The sequence below is a fragment of the Equus asinus genome, chromosome 14 (assembly GCF_041296235.1).
Source record: "Equus asinus isolate D_3611 breed Donkey chromosome 14, EquAss-T2T_v2, whole genome shotgun sequence".
NCBI lineage: Eukaryota > Metazoa > Chordata > Mammalia > Perissodactyla > Equidae > Equus > Equus asinus.
The window spans coordinates 32,776,564-32,790,862 of record NC_091803.1 but is presented as its reverse complement, the minus strand read 5'-3'; the positions used below and the strand labels follow the sequence as shown (position 1 = coordinate 32,790,862).

The 14,299-nt window shown below is 42.5% G+C and overlaps 2 protein-coding genes across 10 annotated transcripts in view; one reads left to right on the top strand and one right to left on the bottom strand.

Moving 5' to 3' along the window:
- The window catches only part of LOC106841716 (protein disulfide-isomerase-like protein of the testis), a 91,359-nt gene that overhangs the window by 20,809 nt on the left and 56,251 nt on the right, over positions 1-14,299 (bottom strand). The gene's annotated exons all lie outside the window — the stretch shown is intronic.
- The window catches only part of LOC139039721 (acyl-coenzyme A synthetase ACSM1, mitochondrial-like), a 43,589-nt gene continuing 35,513 nt past the window's right edge, over positions 6,224-14,299 (top strand). Inside the window, exons 1-2 of one of the 3 annotated variants that reach the window (XM_070484758.1) lie at positions 6,224-6,389; positions 10,887-11,125. In XM_070484758.1, coding sequence (XP_070340859.1) covers positions 10,934-11,125 — 192 coding nt within the window. In that variant the 5' untranslated portion in view covers positions 6,224-6,389; positions 10,887-10,933. Of the gene's footprint in view, positions 6,390-10,867; positions 11,126-14,299 lie in introns of all 3 variants that reach the window. The other 2 variants (XM_070484759.1, XM_070484760.1) reach the window with 2 other exon arrangements.

Sequence of the window (14,299 nt, the reverse complement as noted above, 5' to 3'; positions counted from 1 at the left end):
AAACTACCGGGCAGGGATTAATGATTGAGAGGTACACGTGTGAGGGGCAGAGGTGGAGTCCAGAGACTGAATGTTGCCTCAGCAAGCAAAGGTACAGTCAGGCTGGGCACAGCAACCCAGCTGCATGAACTCTGATCAGAAGTAACCTCTTATTTAACTTGTTGCTTTTTAAATTTTTTGATGAGGAACATTTGCCCTGAGCTAACATCTCTGCCAGTCATCCTCTAGTTTGCATGTAGGCCACCACCATAGCATGGCTGCCAATGAGTGGTGTAGATCCCTGGCTGGGAACTGAACCCCAGCCACCAAAGTGGAGCACACTGAACTAAATCACTAGGTCATGGGGCCAGCCCCACAATTTTAGTTACCTTTAACTAAACCTTCAGTCCACCAAAAGAGCCAATCTGCCCACAGAAGGAGAGATAGGGTGAGGAGAGAGCAGAGAAAGGGCACTTGTTTGGAAGAGCAGGGTATTTATGGAAACGAAGATCCAGCTTTTTGACAGGGTCATGACTTTTTTCGGTCATTCTTCTTTAACCAGTGCTGGGCACCGTTCTATCTCCCCCATCTCTTCAGGGTCTGGGTGCTCTAGAAAGAAGATAGTGCTGGGATAAGAGAAACAGAGGCCCCTGGAGCTGTGACCTGGATAGAGCTCATCCTGCAACTGGTTTGGCAGGTCCTGATATCTCAGCAAGCCGCACAGAAGATGAGAGAATGTGATATCTGAAACCTGTCATGCAGAAAGGGTGCTACAGAGGTAACAGCACCACCCTGAAAGAAGCTTTGATGTTTTCTTTGATCTTTTTAATGTTATTATTTAATGTTCAGGTAATACCTGAAAGATGTTCTGAAAGCTGTTAAAGGGTATCCAATGAACCCCCCCCCCCCACTGCCATCACAGTTCTCCTCCTTAGAAGTAAATGATGCCAAGTTTTTTGGAATCCTTCCAACGATAACTGGGGGAAAATTTGGAGGGAGCCAGGTGGTAGAGAGCTTAGCTGGTTTTCTCCCTCTTTACTCAGATTGTCCCGTGATTTTCACTCCATTGGAGTCCCCTCTGGCCTCCCCCTACAAGAGAGAACTCACTGTGTCTCAGATCCTTTCTTCATCTTCCCAGCAGCGTGGGTGGAACAGGAAAAGCCTCAGGAACCTCCATCACTGTGGTCTTGACTTGTGCACGTGGGTCAGCATTTCAGTCAACATTACCCTAGAAGCTGGATGCTGTGCTCGTGGGTCAGCATTTCAGTCAACATTACCCTAGAAGCTGGATGCTGTGCTCGTGTTCAGGAGTTGGTCCTCCTGCCTGGGCATGGCCACTCAGGAGGGCAAAGGCCCAGGGATGTTCACTTCCCAAGGAGCCTAGGATGGGTTCAGAAGAGCCTGGACAGCAAGCTGGTTCTACGTGGCTCCAGGATCAATCTAGGAACAGTGAGGGTACAAGGCATGAAGGCAGATAGCCTTAGGAGGTAGTGAGTTCCCTGTCACTATAGGGCTTCTTGTTTGCATTGGCCTAGCTGATTTCCAAGTTCTCCATTTCCTTCTGGGGATGGCACCAGCAAGACTGAGCTTCGTGGGCAGAGCCAGATCTGATAAGTGTGGCTCAGTTGTCAGGGCATGGATGTGGCCTGGTTCTTACTGCCACCATCTCCCAAGATTCCTGGGCACACCAAACCAAGAAGGATGCAAAGGGAAAACAAGCAGAGCTGCATTGCATGTGGATAACAGCTGGTCTCTCCACCAGGTGACTCCCAAAGCCTTGCACTCGTTTACTCAACTAACAGCCAGTAAGTGATTATTAGTGCTGGTGTTGTCCTCCCCAGGGAGGATGCAGCTTTAAAAGGAAAGTTCCCTCCCTCGTGGAATTCACATTCTAGTTGTTGTGGGAGGGGGAAGGGAGAAGCAGACAAAATTTAAGATAAATAAGCAAAATATAGACTAGGAAGTGTAGTGGTAATTGGTATGGAGAAAATTAAGCAGGTAAGAATCAAAGAGGGTGATTGCATTTTTTTTCTATTTTTATGGATGGAAACTATCTGGGATGAAATAGATAGAACTGTATACTTTTGGCAGATTGTTTGTTTCTGACAGACTTAGAACATAATTCCATCACCACTTGTACCTCTTTGAGGACCATTGAGTGGCCCACTGGGATGCCATGTCAGGTCATTGAGAGGCACAGAAAGGGGCTCGTTCCTTGTCTGCCCACACTGACTTATGGAAAGGGATGGTTCTCTTAGGCTTACTATCTGGTTTCCTTTATTTTTGCCCAAACCCACTGGTAATGATCCAGAAGGTACCTGACATTCACAATTAATATTCACATTGGTAGTTTTCTCCCTTTTTTGATCTACCCACAATTTTTCTCATTGAGGCTGTTGTGGAAGGTTGCACAGGCCACCCCCAGCAGAAGTGCCTCCTCCCAGGGGGAAGCTTTTAAAAATTCTCACGAAGGCACCATAAGGGCTAGCAGGGACTTTGCTTGTAAAGTGGGAATTTGTTGCTCTGCTGAGGTTCAAATTTGACTTGGCCACCAGGCTGGTGCTGGAGTTTCAGCAGAAACATCTGGCCTCCCATCCCAGTCTAGGAAGGTGGGGGGTGGGGGGTTGAAGGAGATAATTCAGAGTGAAAGCCAAATGACTTTCATTGAGAACCTGCTGTATGCTGGATATTTTCACAAATATTATCTCATTTGACATTTCAGCACAAGCCTGCAAGAAGCAGGCATTATTATTAAGTCCATTTTGCTGCCAAGGAAGCTGAAGATTGGCAATATTAAACTCAAAAGCTACCCAGTCAATCATCTAGTAAGTGTTGGAACAAGGATTCCAATCCAGGTCTTTCTCACTTCAAAGCCCCTGATCTAAGAAGAACTGGAGCTGGAGACAGAAAAAGCCAAGTCAAAAGAGCTGAGGAAAGAAAGCCACCACTACTTTTGCTCCCAATGATGAGTAGAGTTCAAAGTTCAAGAAGCCAGGGAAAGCATTATGGAGTCATCAGATGAATGAAATGACCTTACCAGCGCGGGTAAGACTCCTGATGCTAGGGCCAAGCTTGTCTGCTGTCTGACCTACCATCTGCAACCCCCCTACCACCATCACTACCACCATTGCCTTAGTCCAGCCGGCAATTGCCTGTTGCCAGGACAACTGTCTGTTTCCCACCTGCTCTCCTTTCCCACTCTCTCACCTCCATAGAGTATTCCCCAAACAGCAGCCAGGCTGATATTCTCAAAACATACATCAACTGACACTATTCCCTTGCTTCAACCTGCCAATGGCTTCCCACTCTCAGAATAAATTCTGAACTCTTCATCATGGCCTTCAAGGTCCTACATGATTTTGCCTCTACCTGCCTTTCTGACTTCATGTGCTACCTCTTTCTCCCTTGTGCTTGACACTTAGACCACTAATCTTCCTCCTGATCCTCAGATGGACCTTGTTCTTTCCTGTCTTAGGGTGCCAGGTGCTCCACTGCTTGCTATGCTCCTCTCCCCCGTCTTTACCCAGCTGGTGCTTCTTGTCATTTAGCTCTGGGATCAAATGTCCCTTCCATGAACAGTTCTTCCCTGATGACCCGACGATTGTATCAACCGCTTCCATCACTTCCCATTACATCACCTCTTTCATTTTCTTCATAGCACTTCTCGTCAACTAAAAGTAGCTTGTCTGTCTACTTATTTATTTTCTGTCTCTCTCTGGTCAGCAGGAAGTAAGGACCTAAGTTACAAGTTTTATGAATAAATGGATGTGAACAAGAGTTTCTAATAGTAGCTGAGACAATGATCTCAGTAATCTTCTGAGTTAGATAGGAGCTATGTCAGTGACACCAGTGAGGAAACAATTGACTTGCCATTGTCAAGGAACACAAACAGAGGTGTGTTTACTGCCACACAGGAGGGCCAGTAACTGGAGTCCCAGACTTGTCACAAGGAAAGAGATTTATTATAGAAAGGCAGCCAGACAAGGAGAAGGAAGTTAAAACTCAGATTACTCTGTTTTTAAAGGAACTTGGATTTCAGGTCAGAGTGTGGACAGGAAACTCCAATAGAAAAAGCTTTCAGCCAAGGTGTAGCTGTGTGTACGTGTGCATGTACATTTGTATCATAGTATGTTAATGTGCATTTAATATAATATATAATATATGCTATATATATTATATTGCATCTGTTAAAAGACATCAGGTGGATCTAGATTCAAATGCTATTTCTGCCGTTTCCTGGCTGTGTGACATTGGACAGGTACCTTAAATTCCCTGAGCATCAATATTCTCATTAGTAAAATGGTGGTAATAACAGTACCTTCCACATAATGTTTCATCCTCTTGTCTATTTAATTGACTTTTTGCTTGTTTTCTTTTGCCTCCCTATCACAGGAATGTAAACTCCTTGAGAGCAGCAACCTTGTCTGACATGATCAAAGCTGTATTCACACCTAGAGTGTTCTCATTAAGTATCTATTGAATGAATGAATGTACTATAGATTAAGGAGGGTAATGGGTGTAAAATACTCAAATTGACAGGATACTTGGCCACACAAAGTCACTCAGAGAACTAGGCTGAGAGAATCTCTGCCAGATTTGGGTGTTACTATCTCCACGTGGTTTTCAGGTTTGAGTCAGGAGAAGAGAGAGAACTCATACCTGCTCTTAAGCGCCTGAGACCAGAAGTGACTTGTGTCACTTCCACCTGGAGTTCATTGTCCAGAACTGGAATTCAGTAGCCTCACCCTAACTACAAGAGAGGCTTGGAAATGAAAGAGAAGTGTGCATGGAATCTTCAGAGAGTTCTACTGGAGATGAGAAAACTGAGGTGCAATGGGATAAGAAACCTGCTCAATAACACAGAGCTGGTAACTGGTGAAAGCCAGACAAATCCAGGCTGCCTGGCCTCAGAGCCTGTCTTCTTGACCACAGCAGTGGTGTTACAGTTCTACATGAGAGATCTACTGAGATCCATGCAGGAGATCTACCGAGATCCAGAGAGTGTCTCGTGGACTCTTCCTCCTGTCCCTATTCTCTTCTCAAAGTGACTGCCTCTTCTGTTCGAGTAAAAGTGTTTTTTCGTACTGTGATTCTTTGGATGTTTAATCTTTAACTTACTAAGGTCGGTCAACTAGTCCTCACTCCACTCCATAAAATAAAAGCCTGTCCTGAGCTGAAAGTTCATCATGAGTGAATTGGCCAGGAAGAGCAAGACCCACTTCTCAGAAGCCAGGCATGCCCCTCAGTCCTGGCAGGGATGTTCTGGGTGTCTCCAGAAATCTCCGGTGGTGACTTGGAGCAAAGGCATTTTTCTCCCTGGTTCCGTGGAAGTTGGGAGGAAAAAGGTGCTGGGAAAGTTGGACCAGGATACTGGAGATTCCCCATCACCCAACAACACCCCCATAATGGCTCTAGTAGAAAACTATCAGTACAAGCCACCATCTATGAGAATCTGGGCTTTTCCAATGCAACATCATCAACCCAGCATACACATGCCTGGGCCAGGCACTTTATAGACTTTATATCATGCAATCCTTCCAAAGATTCCACGGGACAAATCTTATTAACAACTCCCCACTCCTCCATTTTTCATATGGAAAGGTTAGAAGAGGTAAGTGACTTGCCCATGGGCCATCTTATAAGTGGCTGAGCCAGGATTTAAGCTCAAGACTTTAAGATTCAAAAAACTCTGCATTTTTCTAGTATACCAAACTGTTTTTCTTAGAATCCCAAATTAATAAAAACAGCCAACAATGATTATGCCAAGCACTGTGCTATATGCTTTCCATGAATTATTTCATCTAATCCTAACAACAATAACAACAAAATAACCAAGGAGATTGGTGTCACTATTATTGCCCCAATTTTGCAAATAAGGAAACTGAAGCATAGAGAAAGAAGGCCGACAAAGGTCAAAGAGATGGTAACTGGCAGACTTGAGGCTGAAACCCAAATCTTTCTCCCTCCAGAGCATAGGCTTTAACTACTAAGCCACACTGCCACTTGGCTGTCATTTGAATGAAAACGGAGGTACAGGGCTAGGAAAGGGGAGCAAGTTAGCCACAGAGAACTAGTGAAAGTGCTCTATTTGATTTTATTTGTTCATTCACTCTGGAAGTCATCCCATAAGAATTGGTGGTGACTTCATATAAGGTTTTTCTAACCGATTGTCTTTCCACGGGGGCCAGTGATTGCGCTCTGCCCTGTCCTCCCGGAGCAACTCCTCCCCCTTCTCTGTCACCCAATTCCTGCCAAGTTCCCGAGCCCAGCTGGGGCCAGGAGGCAAGTTCTGTTGTGTTCCCATTCCTGGGAACTTCTGATCAGAGAGAACTGAATATTCAAAATCCCCTTTTCTATACGAATCCAAGACCTACCCCAACTGTTTCCTGGCATTATCACGTAAGCCTGAGGTGAGTGACAGCTTCTTTAACGTGTGTGTGTATGTGTGTATATCTGACACAGGGCAGTAAACTATATATGGAGCCCTGAACTTTTAAAATCTGCAAACGCTGTTTCAAGTTCTGGCAACGCTGCTTACAGGTTGGCTGACCTTGGGCAAATCCCTTAACTTCTCTGACACTTAATTTCCTTCACTGAAAAATGGGGGTCATGATAGTGAGTAAGAGGGACAAATGGGAATATACATGTGATATGCCCAGGACAGTGGCTGGCACATAGAAAGAGATTGAGTTCATGTTAGGCAACTCTGAATGTGGTGGGCTGTGGGAAGAGGGGAGCAAAAGAGACCCAGAAGGTGAACACTTGAAAGAAAACTCCATTATGCAGAAGTCGGTTCACATATATAGAGTGAATGCGTTTCATTAAAAAAAATTTTTTTGTATATATCTAACCTGGGAGTTTTGGCTTCAGAAGTTTCTGGGAGTTAGAGAGCGCCTCAACATTGATTAAGCCCTTATTGTGGATTAGACCCAGGGCTTGCAAAGTGATTTCTATAGATTCTTTCACTGATCCTTGTGGGAAGCGGGGTGGTGGGTGTTATTACTGTGTCCTCACGTTTACAGATATAAACAGGGGCCAAGATCACCTAGCTGGTAGGTGGTGGAGCCTAACCTGGCTCTGTAACTCTTGGATCCTCCGGAGTACACTAAATATGTTGCCTCATAAAACAGAGAGCTCTTTCAGTGCAAATGTTTGCGAAATCAAAGCTCTGTTGCAGGAGCTCTTCAAGGCACTGTCCACCTGGGCACATAGTGGTGAGCCTGGCCCCCCTCAAAGCCACATTGCCAAATTGACTACAAAATACACTTTAAGGCACATCAAAAGATCGTTCTTCAAAACTATTTCATAGGATGTGCTTAGACTACAAACTCCGAAAGGGTAGAAACTCTTGTAGTCTAATTAATCTCTGATTATCTAAAACCATACACGGCACACACTAGGTCCTCGATAAATAGCTGACGAATGAAAAATATATTTTTATATAATTTTCACTTTGTCTAGGGACACTGGCTTTTCTCTCTCCAACTTTTATCTTCTAGTTTTCTGAATTACAGCCAAAAGGGAAGAATATAACACTTCGTTGAGTACCTATCATGCATCAGACATTGTGAAGAATAGGTAGAGATATAGATACAGATGTGGTTATGAATATCAATATAGTCAGATATAGTGATAGATATGTAGATATTGAAATAGTTATAAATATAGATATAAATACAGATATAGATGTATATGTAGTTATAGATATAGATAGTGACAGATATTGACATAGCTATAGATAATAGCATAGTTATAGATATAGATACAGAAATAGATATAGTTGTAAAGATAGATATACATAGGATAGACATACAGAGATCTCTGACTTTTAGCCCCATTAGCACACTGTGAGATTAGGTTCTGACCTATTAGTGCAGGAGCTGGACCCTGCAGAGTTCACGTTCAGGACTTTCTTTCTTTTTGTGAGGCCTAATTGTTCAATGAGAGTTTCCCCAGAGAAAGTGCTAACAAACAAGAGCTCCTATTTCTGGAGTTCTTGTTTGTGCTGAGTCTGTGCCAAATGCTTTATACAGAATCTCACTCATTCATTACCACAACTGTAGGAAATAGGTGCTGCCAATATTTTCATATTTAGGGAGAGGTTAAGAAAATTGCCTGAAGTTATGTAGGTGGTGAGTGAAGGGGCTGAAATTTGAACCTGTGCTGTGTGACTCCTATGCTCTCAGTTCTCAGCTGGGCGTTGTGTTTGGCCCTCTCATGTGGTGATGATTAAATCAGAATTGCAAACATGTTTATAAAATGATGCCAAAGTCGTTTCTTTTTTATTCAATTACACTAATGTGATCTCAACAAAAAAAAATTTTAAAAAAAGAAGGGTGTGTTAGTTTGCTAGATCTGCCGTGAGAAAATACCACAGACTTGGAGGCTTAACCAACAGAAATTTATTTTCTCGCAGATCTGTAGGTGAGATGTCAGAGTCAAGATGTTGGCGGGGCTGGTTTCTTCTGAGGCCCTGCTCCTTGGCTTGTGGATAGCTGTCTTCATGTTCACACGGCATTCTCCCTCTCCCTCTGTCCTGATCTTTTCTTATAAGGACCCCTGTTACAGTGGATTGGGATCCATCTAATGATCTTATTTTAACTTAATTACCTCTTTGAAGATCCTAGCTCCACATGCAGTCAGATTCTGAGGTACTGGGGGGTTACGACTTCAACATACAAATTTTGAGGGGACATAATTCAGCCCATAATAAAGGCTTAATTAATTTCCTCGCTATTTCTCTCCCTCTTGTTTTGGTCTTTAGCCACTTATTAAGGGGTTGTTTGCATTGTCTTTGGGGATTTTAAGGAAGACCCTGAGGTCATTTATACACCTATGTATAAAAATGGCAACTGAGTCTGGCATTCTTGCTCTAAATCAGTTCCTGCCTGTGAAGGGAGGTATGTATTGGAAAAAAATAGCAGAGAAGGTGGGCTTCTAGAAACCAGCTCTGCTATTAAACTTTCCTTGCAACCTTGGGGAAGTCCCTGTCTCTCCTGGGATGTTGGCTTAGATCAGGAATTCTAAGCTCAAATGTCCATAGGAGCTAGACAGGAGCAGTAAGTGGAGATGCAGATATATGTGACAAAATAAGGAGCATTGGAAAGAGTGTCACATTGGAAAATATCCCAGTTAAGTGAAGCAGAAAATTCTCAGCTCCAGCCAGTTGGTTATAGCTTGAAATACAGGCCCTGTGTTCTTCTAAGTTTTCAAGAAAAAACTTCATTCGAGACTTTTAAATGAAATCTCCCAAATTTTAAGTGTTGGCAATTCAAATTTTATTTCCAAGGACTGAGGGCCAAAAGGAATATCTCCAAGGGCCAGGTCTGGGCCAGCTGATATCTTAGGGTCTTCTTGCCCGAAAGTGCTCTGATAAAACCAAAGATGGTCCTGTTGATTGATTGATAGGCACCCAAAGAGAAAAGGACATACTTTAGTTCACGTGGCCCAAGGATCTGTGCTGACAAGCAAACTCGAAGGGATGAACTTTTCACATATCTATCCTCTTTTCTACAACAGTAATCCAATTGCATATTTAGCACTGCCTCCTCTACTAGAAATACTTAGTGGGGTTCTGGGGCAGCATCCAAATTAATTTGGGTTAGGTTATTATGGGTCTAAACTGCCTAAAAATAAATCAAGTCGAGTTTTATTGATCTATTCTATGGGTCTGTTGTCAAACAGGATTATTTTGCTGCTGAAACTGAGGAGGAGGGGCTTAATTGTTTGTGGTGATAAAGTGCTTGAATCTCAAAGCTGTGTGCAAAGTGGCTTCTTCAGGCAACATCCTCATGGATAGATAGTTACAGCTTAAGCCAATTTTCACAATCAAATTTCAAGAAGGACCCTAATAAATGAGGGTTCTGTTCCTATGTTAGTGGCATTTGTTGGGGTCTGGAGTGGTGCAGAGGTTCATTTCACGTGTCAACTCCAATGGATTGGTAACAGCTGCCCGGAAGCTGTGCTGGGGAAGACCCTGAAGCCAGGCCCCAGTCCAGTAAAGACGGTGCTGTGATATTTACTTCGTCTGTCCTGAGTATGGTGGTGTACATTTGTCAATATCCTTATAGTTTCAAGTGACAGAAACCTAATCTCAGGCAAGAAAAATAGTTGGCTCATAAAAATCCAGGACTGGATATTAACAAGAGAGGGGATGGAGATGCAGATGGGCCTCGTAAACAATATGAACCAGTGACTTGAACTCCTCTGAGATATTCTCTGCCCCTCATCTCCACATGTATGCATGTCTGTTTTCTTCTCTCATGTGGAGCCGATACCTCCATATGACAGAAAGCATAACCACAGACAATTCCAAAAGTATACATTTTATGGTAGTCTCACCAGAGAGGGACTACCTTATATACTCTTTGGTAACAAGCAGACACACACAAATTTTGGAGAAGTATTATGATTAGCCCAGTTTGGATTTAAAAATCATGGGGAATGACCGCTCAACCCTGGACCACTCAACTTTAGGCAGGAGGTGGAATCATCTAAAAATATGACAGCTTTCATGAGAACCACACATTTGGGCTCAGTGGGAAGACGGGTTTCAGGAGCAAGAATATCATAGGATATAGGACTTTCCAAATGGTGAGTTTCTACCACAAAAGGGATGTCCACATGGCTGCCATCCTGAATTTAAATCCCAGGAGGTGAAGGAGAAGACCCTCAGGAATGGGTCCCAACCGCATCTAATATCTACAGCTTCTTCCCATCATTTTCTGCCATGTGCTTTCTTAGCTGGGAAGAAACATCGCCACTTAAATCAATAAATCATGCCTTCTAAATTCCAGTGAGCTAAAACAAAGCCATAACTCTAACAATTTAACCAGGGATATGCCTCCATTTTGTGGAGGAAATTCCTACTCCCTGACCAATCTATTAGGCATCTCTTCCCAAGGCAGGTGGTGACCTGAGAATTCGGTGCCTGCTTCCTGAGGACTGTCCCACCATGCAGTGGCTGATGAGGTTCCGGGTCCTTTGGGGCATCCACAAATCCTGCCATGGCTTCTTCCCTGCCCCTCAGCACCTGCACTGCCAGCCTTTATCAGGAGCTAAAACCTCAAGATGGAATGACTACGATACACCCGAGGAATTTAACTTTGCAAGTGATGTATTGGACTATTGGACCCAAATGGAGAAGGTGAGGAGGCCTCTGTGATGGGAGGGTGAGAACAGGAGTGTCCTTATCTTGTTCCTAGTAGGCTGAGGGGCACAGAACCAAGAACAGCTTCTGCCTCCGCTTACCAGTGTCATGGAAAAAACTTATGTTTTGGTGTTTAATTCTCAGCCTAGACACTTCCTCACTTCTCTGAACCTCAGTGATTTCATCTGCGAAATGGGGATAATCTCATTTAAGAAACAAGACAGCAGGTACACAGTCAGTTCTCCATAATTGTGAAGAGATACAAAGTTCTGATCACAAGGTCAACAAATTGATGTTAGTCTGAGTCTGTTAGTCTTCAATGAATGGGATTGTGAGTCTAACTGGAATTCATCTCGTCAAACTTGGGCTTGACTCTCGTCAAACTTGGGCTACACTCAAAGGGAGGGGACAGACCACCTGATTGTGCACATGAGCATCCGACACATATAAGTAAGGCATGTCATCCACCTTCCTGTGAGGGTGGCAAGTCCAAATGGCATCTTCCCTATCAACTACCTGTGTGAACATGACTTTAGGGTATGTCCGGAGAAACCAGTCCCTGTTGCCTCTAGAGGTCACGTACCTCTGCAGAAAAACCCAAGTTCTTGGCTTGTCTTTTCCCCAGAGACAGACCAAGAGAGCAGCAGTGACCACACTAGGACTTGGGGTAGACAATGGGTGGTGTTCCAGCTACTAAGTTCCAGCTGGTGATGTGCACAGTATGAAAATTCACCCAACATTGTCTTAGTATAGATGAGAGAATTTACCTGAGATGGAGTTGGAGAGTTGATACAATTTTTAAGTTTCCTATGAACATGTATTCATATGTTAGTATTCAAAGCTTATATGCCTTTCACGGGGGCTTCCTCCCCACTTCCTTCTTTTTCCTTCCTGCGAATTTCCCTAACAACCCCAAGGAAAATAGAGCCCTCAGTTATGGAGAACATTTTTTATGCGCCATGTCAACACTTTACATTTAATACTCTGATTAGATGAGCACTTTTATTATCCCCAGTTTCCAGATGAGGAAACTGAGGTTCCAAGGGTTTAAATAACCTATGGAAATCACATACCTTGTAGGTGATGGAGCAGGATTTGGATCCGGACTGTCTGATTCTATAATTGATTACAATTATGCACCACATAAGGATGTTTTGGTCAATGACAGACTGCATATACAGCAGTGGCCCCGTAAGGTTAGTACCATATAGCCAAGGGTATAGTAGGCTATACCATCTAGGTTTGTTTAAGTACACTCTGTGATGTTTGCACAACGATGAAATTGCCTAACAATGCGTTTCTCAGAACTCAGAATGGTATTCTCATCGGTAAGCAATATGTCACTGTATCTAACCTCATCTCACAATCTGATGATGCCAAAACATCTCTGCCTTTAGGCTATAAACTGACTTTCATCACTGCCCAGACCAGAAATCTGGTTAAGACCTTTTGAATCATGAGATGGGATGGAGAGGGAGGAGGTAGAGAGGAGGAAGTGATGCCATCACTTTTCCCTTGTTTGTCTTCATAAAGTCCTTATCAGTTAGTTCACGCATAAACCCATGGAGATAACCACCAAGTAAATTCCCCCAGAGAGTGCCAGTCTTTGTTGGGTCTTATATCATCATTATCAGTCATGGTCAATTCCTCCATATATCCAAATTTCTCCCACCCATAGGACCCCCATCTCATTAATTTTCAGTCTCACAACACTTCTGATCTGTCTGTTTCCACTTTTCTAGTTGCCTTGGTCAGTGTCTTCCTAGTGATGCATGGTGCCTGACACCTAGCAGTCCCTTGATAAACATTTGTGGAATCAATTAATCTTGAAATTTGTATTACAAGCTCCATAGGTCTTAATGCTGCTCTCATGAAAGACCCTCCAGAAGGTATGCCACCATAGTCCACTCTGGCTTCCTGGATCTGCCCTTACAACTTAACAAGCATCACCAAGAAGCTGATCCATGAACACGTTTTGTTTTGAGAATTTAAAAAAAATGAAATCTTTTTAAAAAAAGCATGCTCATTACAGAAAACAAGGGGAAAATAAGAAAGTTAATTTAAACAAGAAAATAAAAATTGGCCATAAATATTTAAAATAATTTACATATATATGTGTATGTGTGTCTTGTTTACCATTGTATCTTTTTGGTGTAAGAACATAATGGCATCTAAAAACATTTAGCCTTAGAAATAATTAGAAGTAGGTAATATTGAATGAATTAATTAATATTACTGATATTAATTTGGATTATAATGTAAATATGGTTTTGCTTTTTAAAATTGATATTATATTGTGAGCATTTTTATTGCAAGAAACTTCTGAGAGTTTTTAAATTGGTTTTATCATATTCTATCATTTTGTAGACAGCATTCAGTTTGATCCTGTTTTTTTATCCATTCTGCCAATGTTTATCTTCTGATTGGGAAATTTAGTCCACTTACATTTAAAGTAGTTACTGATAGGGAAGGACTTACTATTGCCACGATATTTTTTTGATGTCATAGCTTTTTTTCCCCTTATTCCCTCTTTTACAGGCTTCCTTTACGCTTGGTTGATTTTTTGTAGTGATACGTTTTGATGTTCTTCTCATTTCCTTTTATCATATTCTCATATTTGAGTTGCTCTGTACTGTCCTTTCATTTCAACTTGAAGACTCCTTTTAGTGTTTCTCATAGGGAAAGTCTAGTGTAAATGAACTCCCTCAACTTGTTTATCTGAGAATGTCGTAATTTCTCCCTCACTTTTGAAGGATAATTTTGCTGGATATAGAATTCTTGGTTAACAGTTTTTTCCCTCTCACAATTTAAATGTACCATCCCACTGCCTTCTGGCCTGCATTCCACTGAAAATCTTATTAAGTAATTCTTATAGATGAATAATTGCTTTCCTATTGCTGCTTTCAAGAGTCTCTCTTTGGCTTTGGCTTCTGTCGTTTGATTATAAGGTGTGACTGTGTGGATCTCTTTGGGTTTTCTTACTTAGAGTTCATTGAGCCTCTTGTGTGTGTATATCCGTGTCTCTACTGAAATTTGGGAAGTTTTCAGACATTATTCCTTCAAATAAACTCTATGTCTCCTTTTTCTCTCTCTCTTCTTCTAGGACTCTGATAATGTGTATATTTGTCTACTTGGTATTATTCCATAAGTCCCTCAGTCTCCATTCACTGT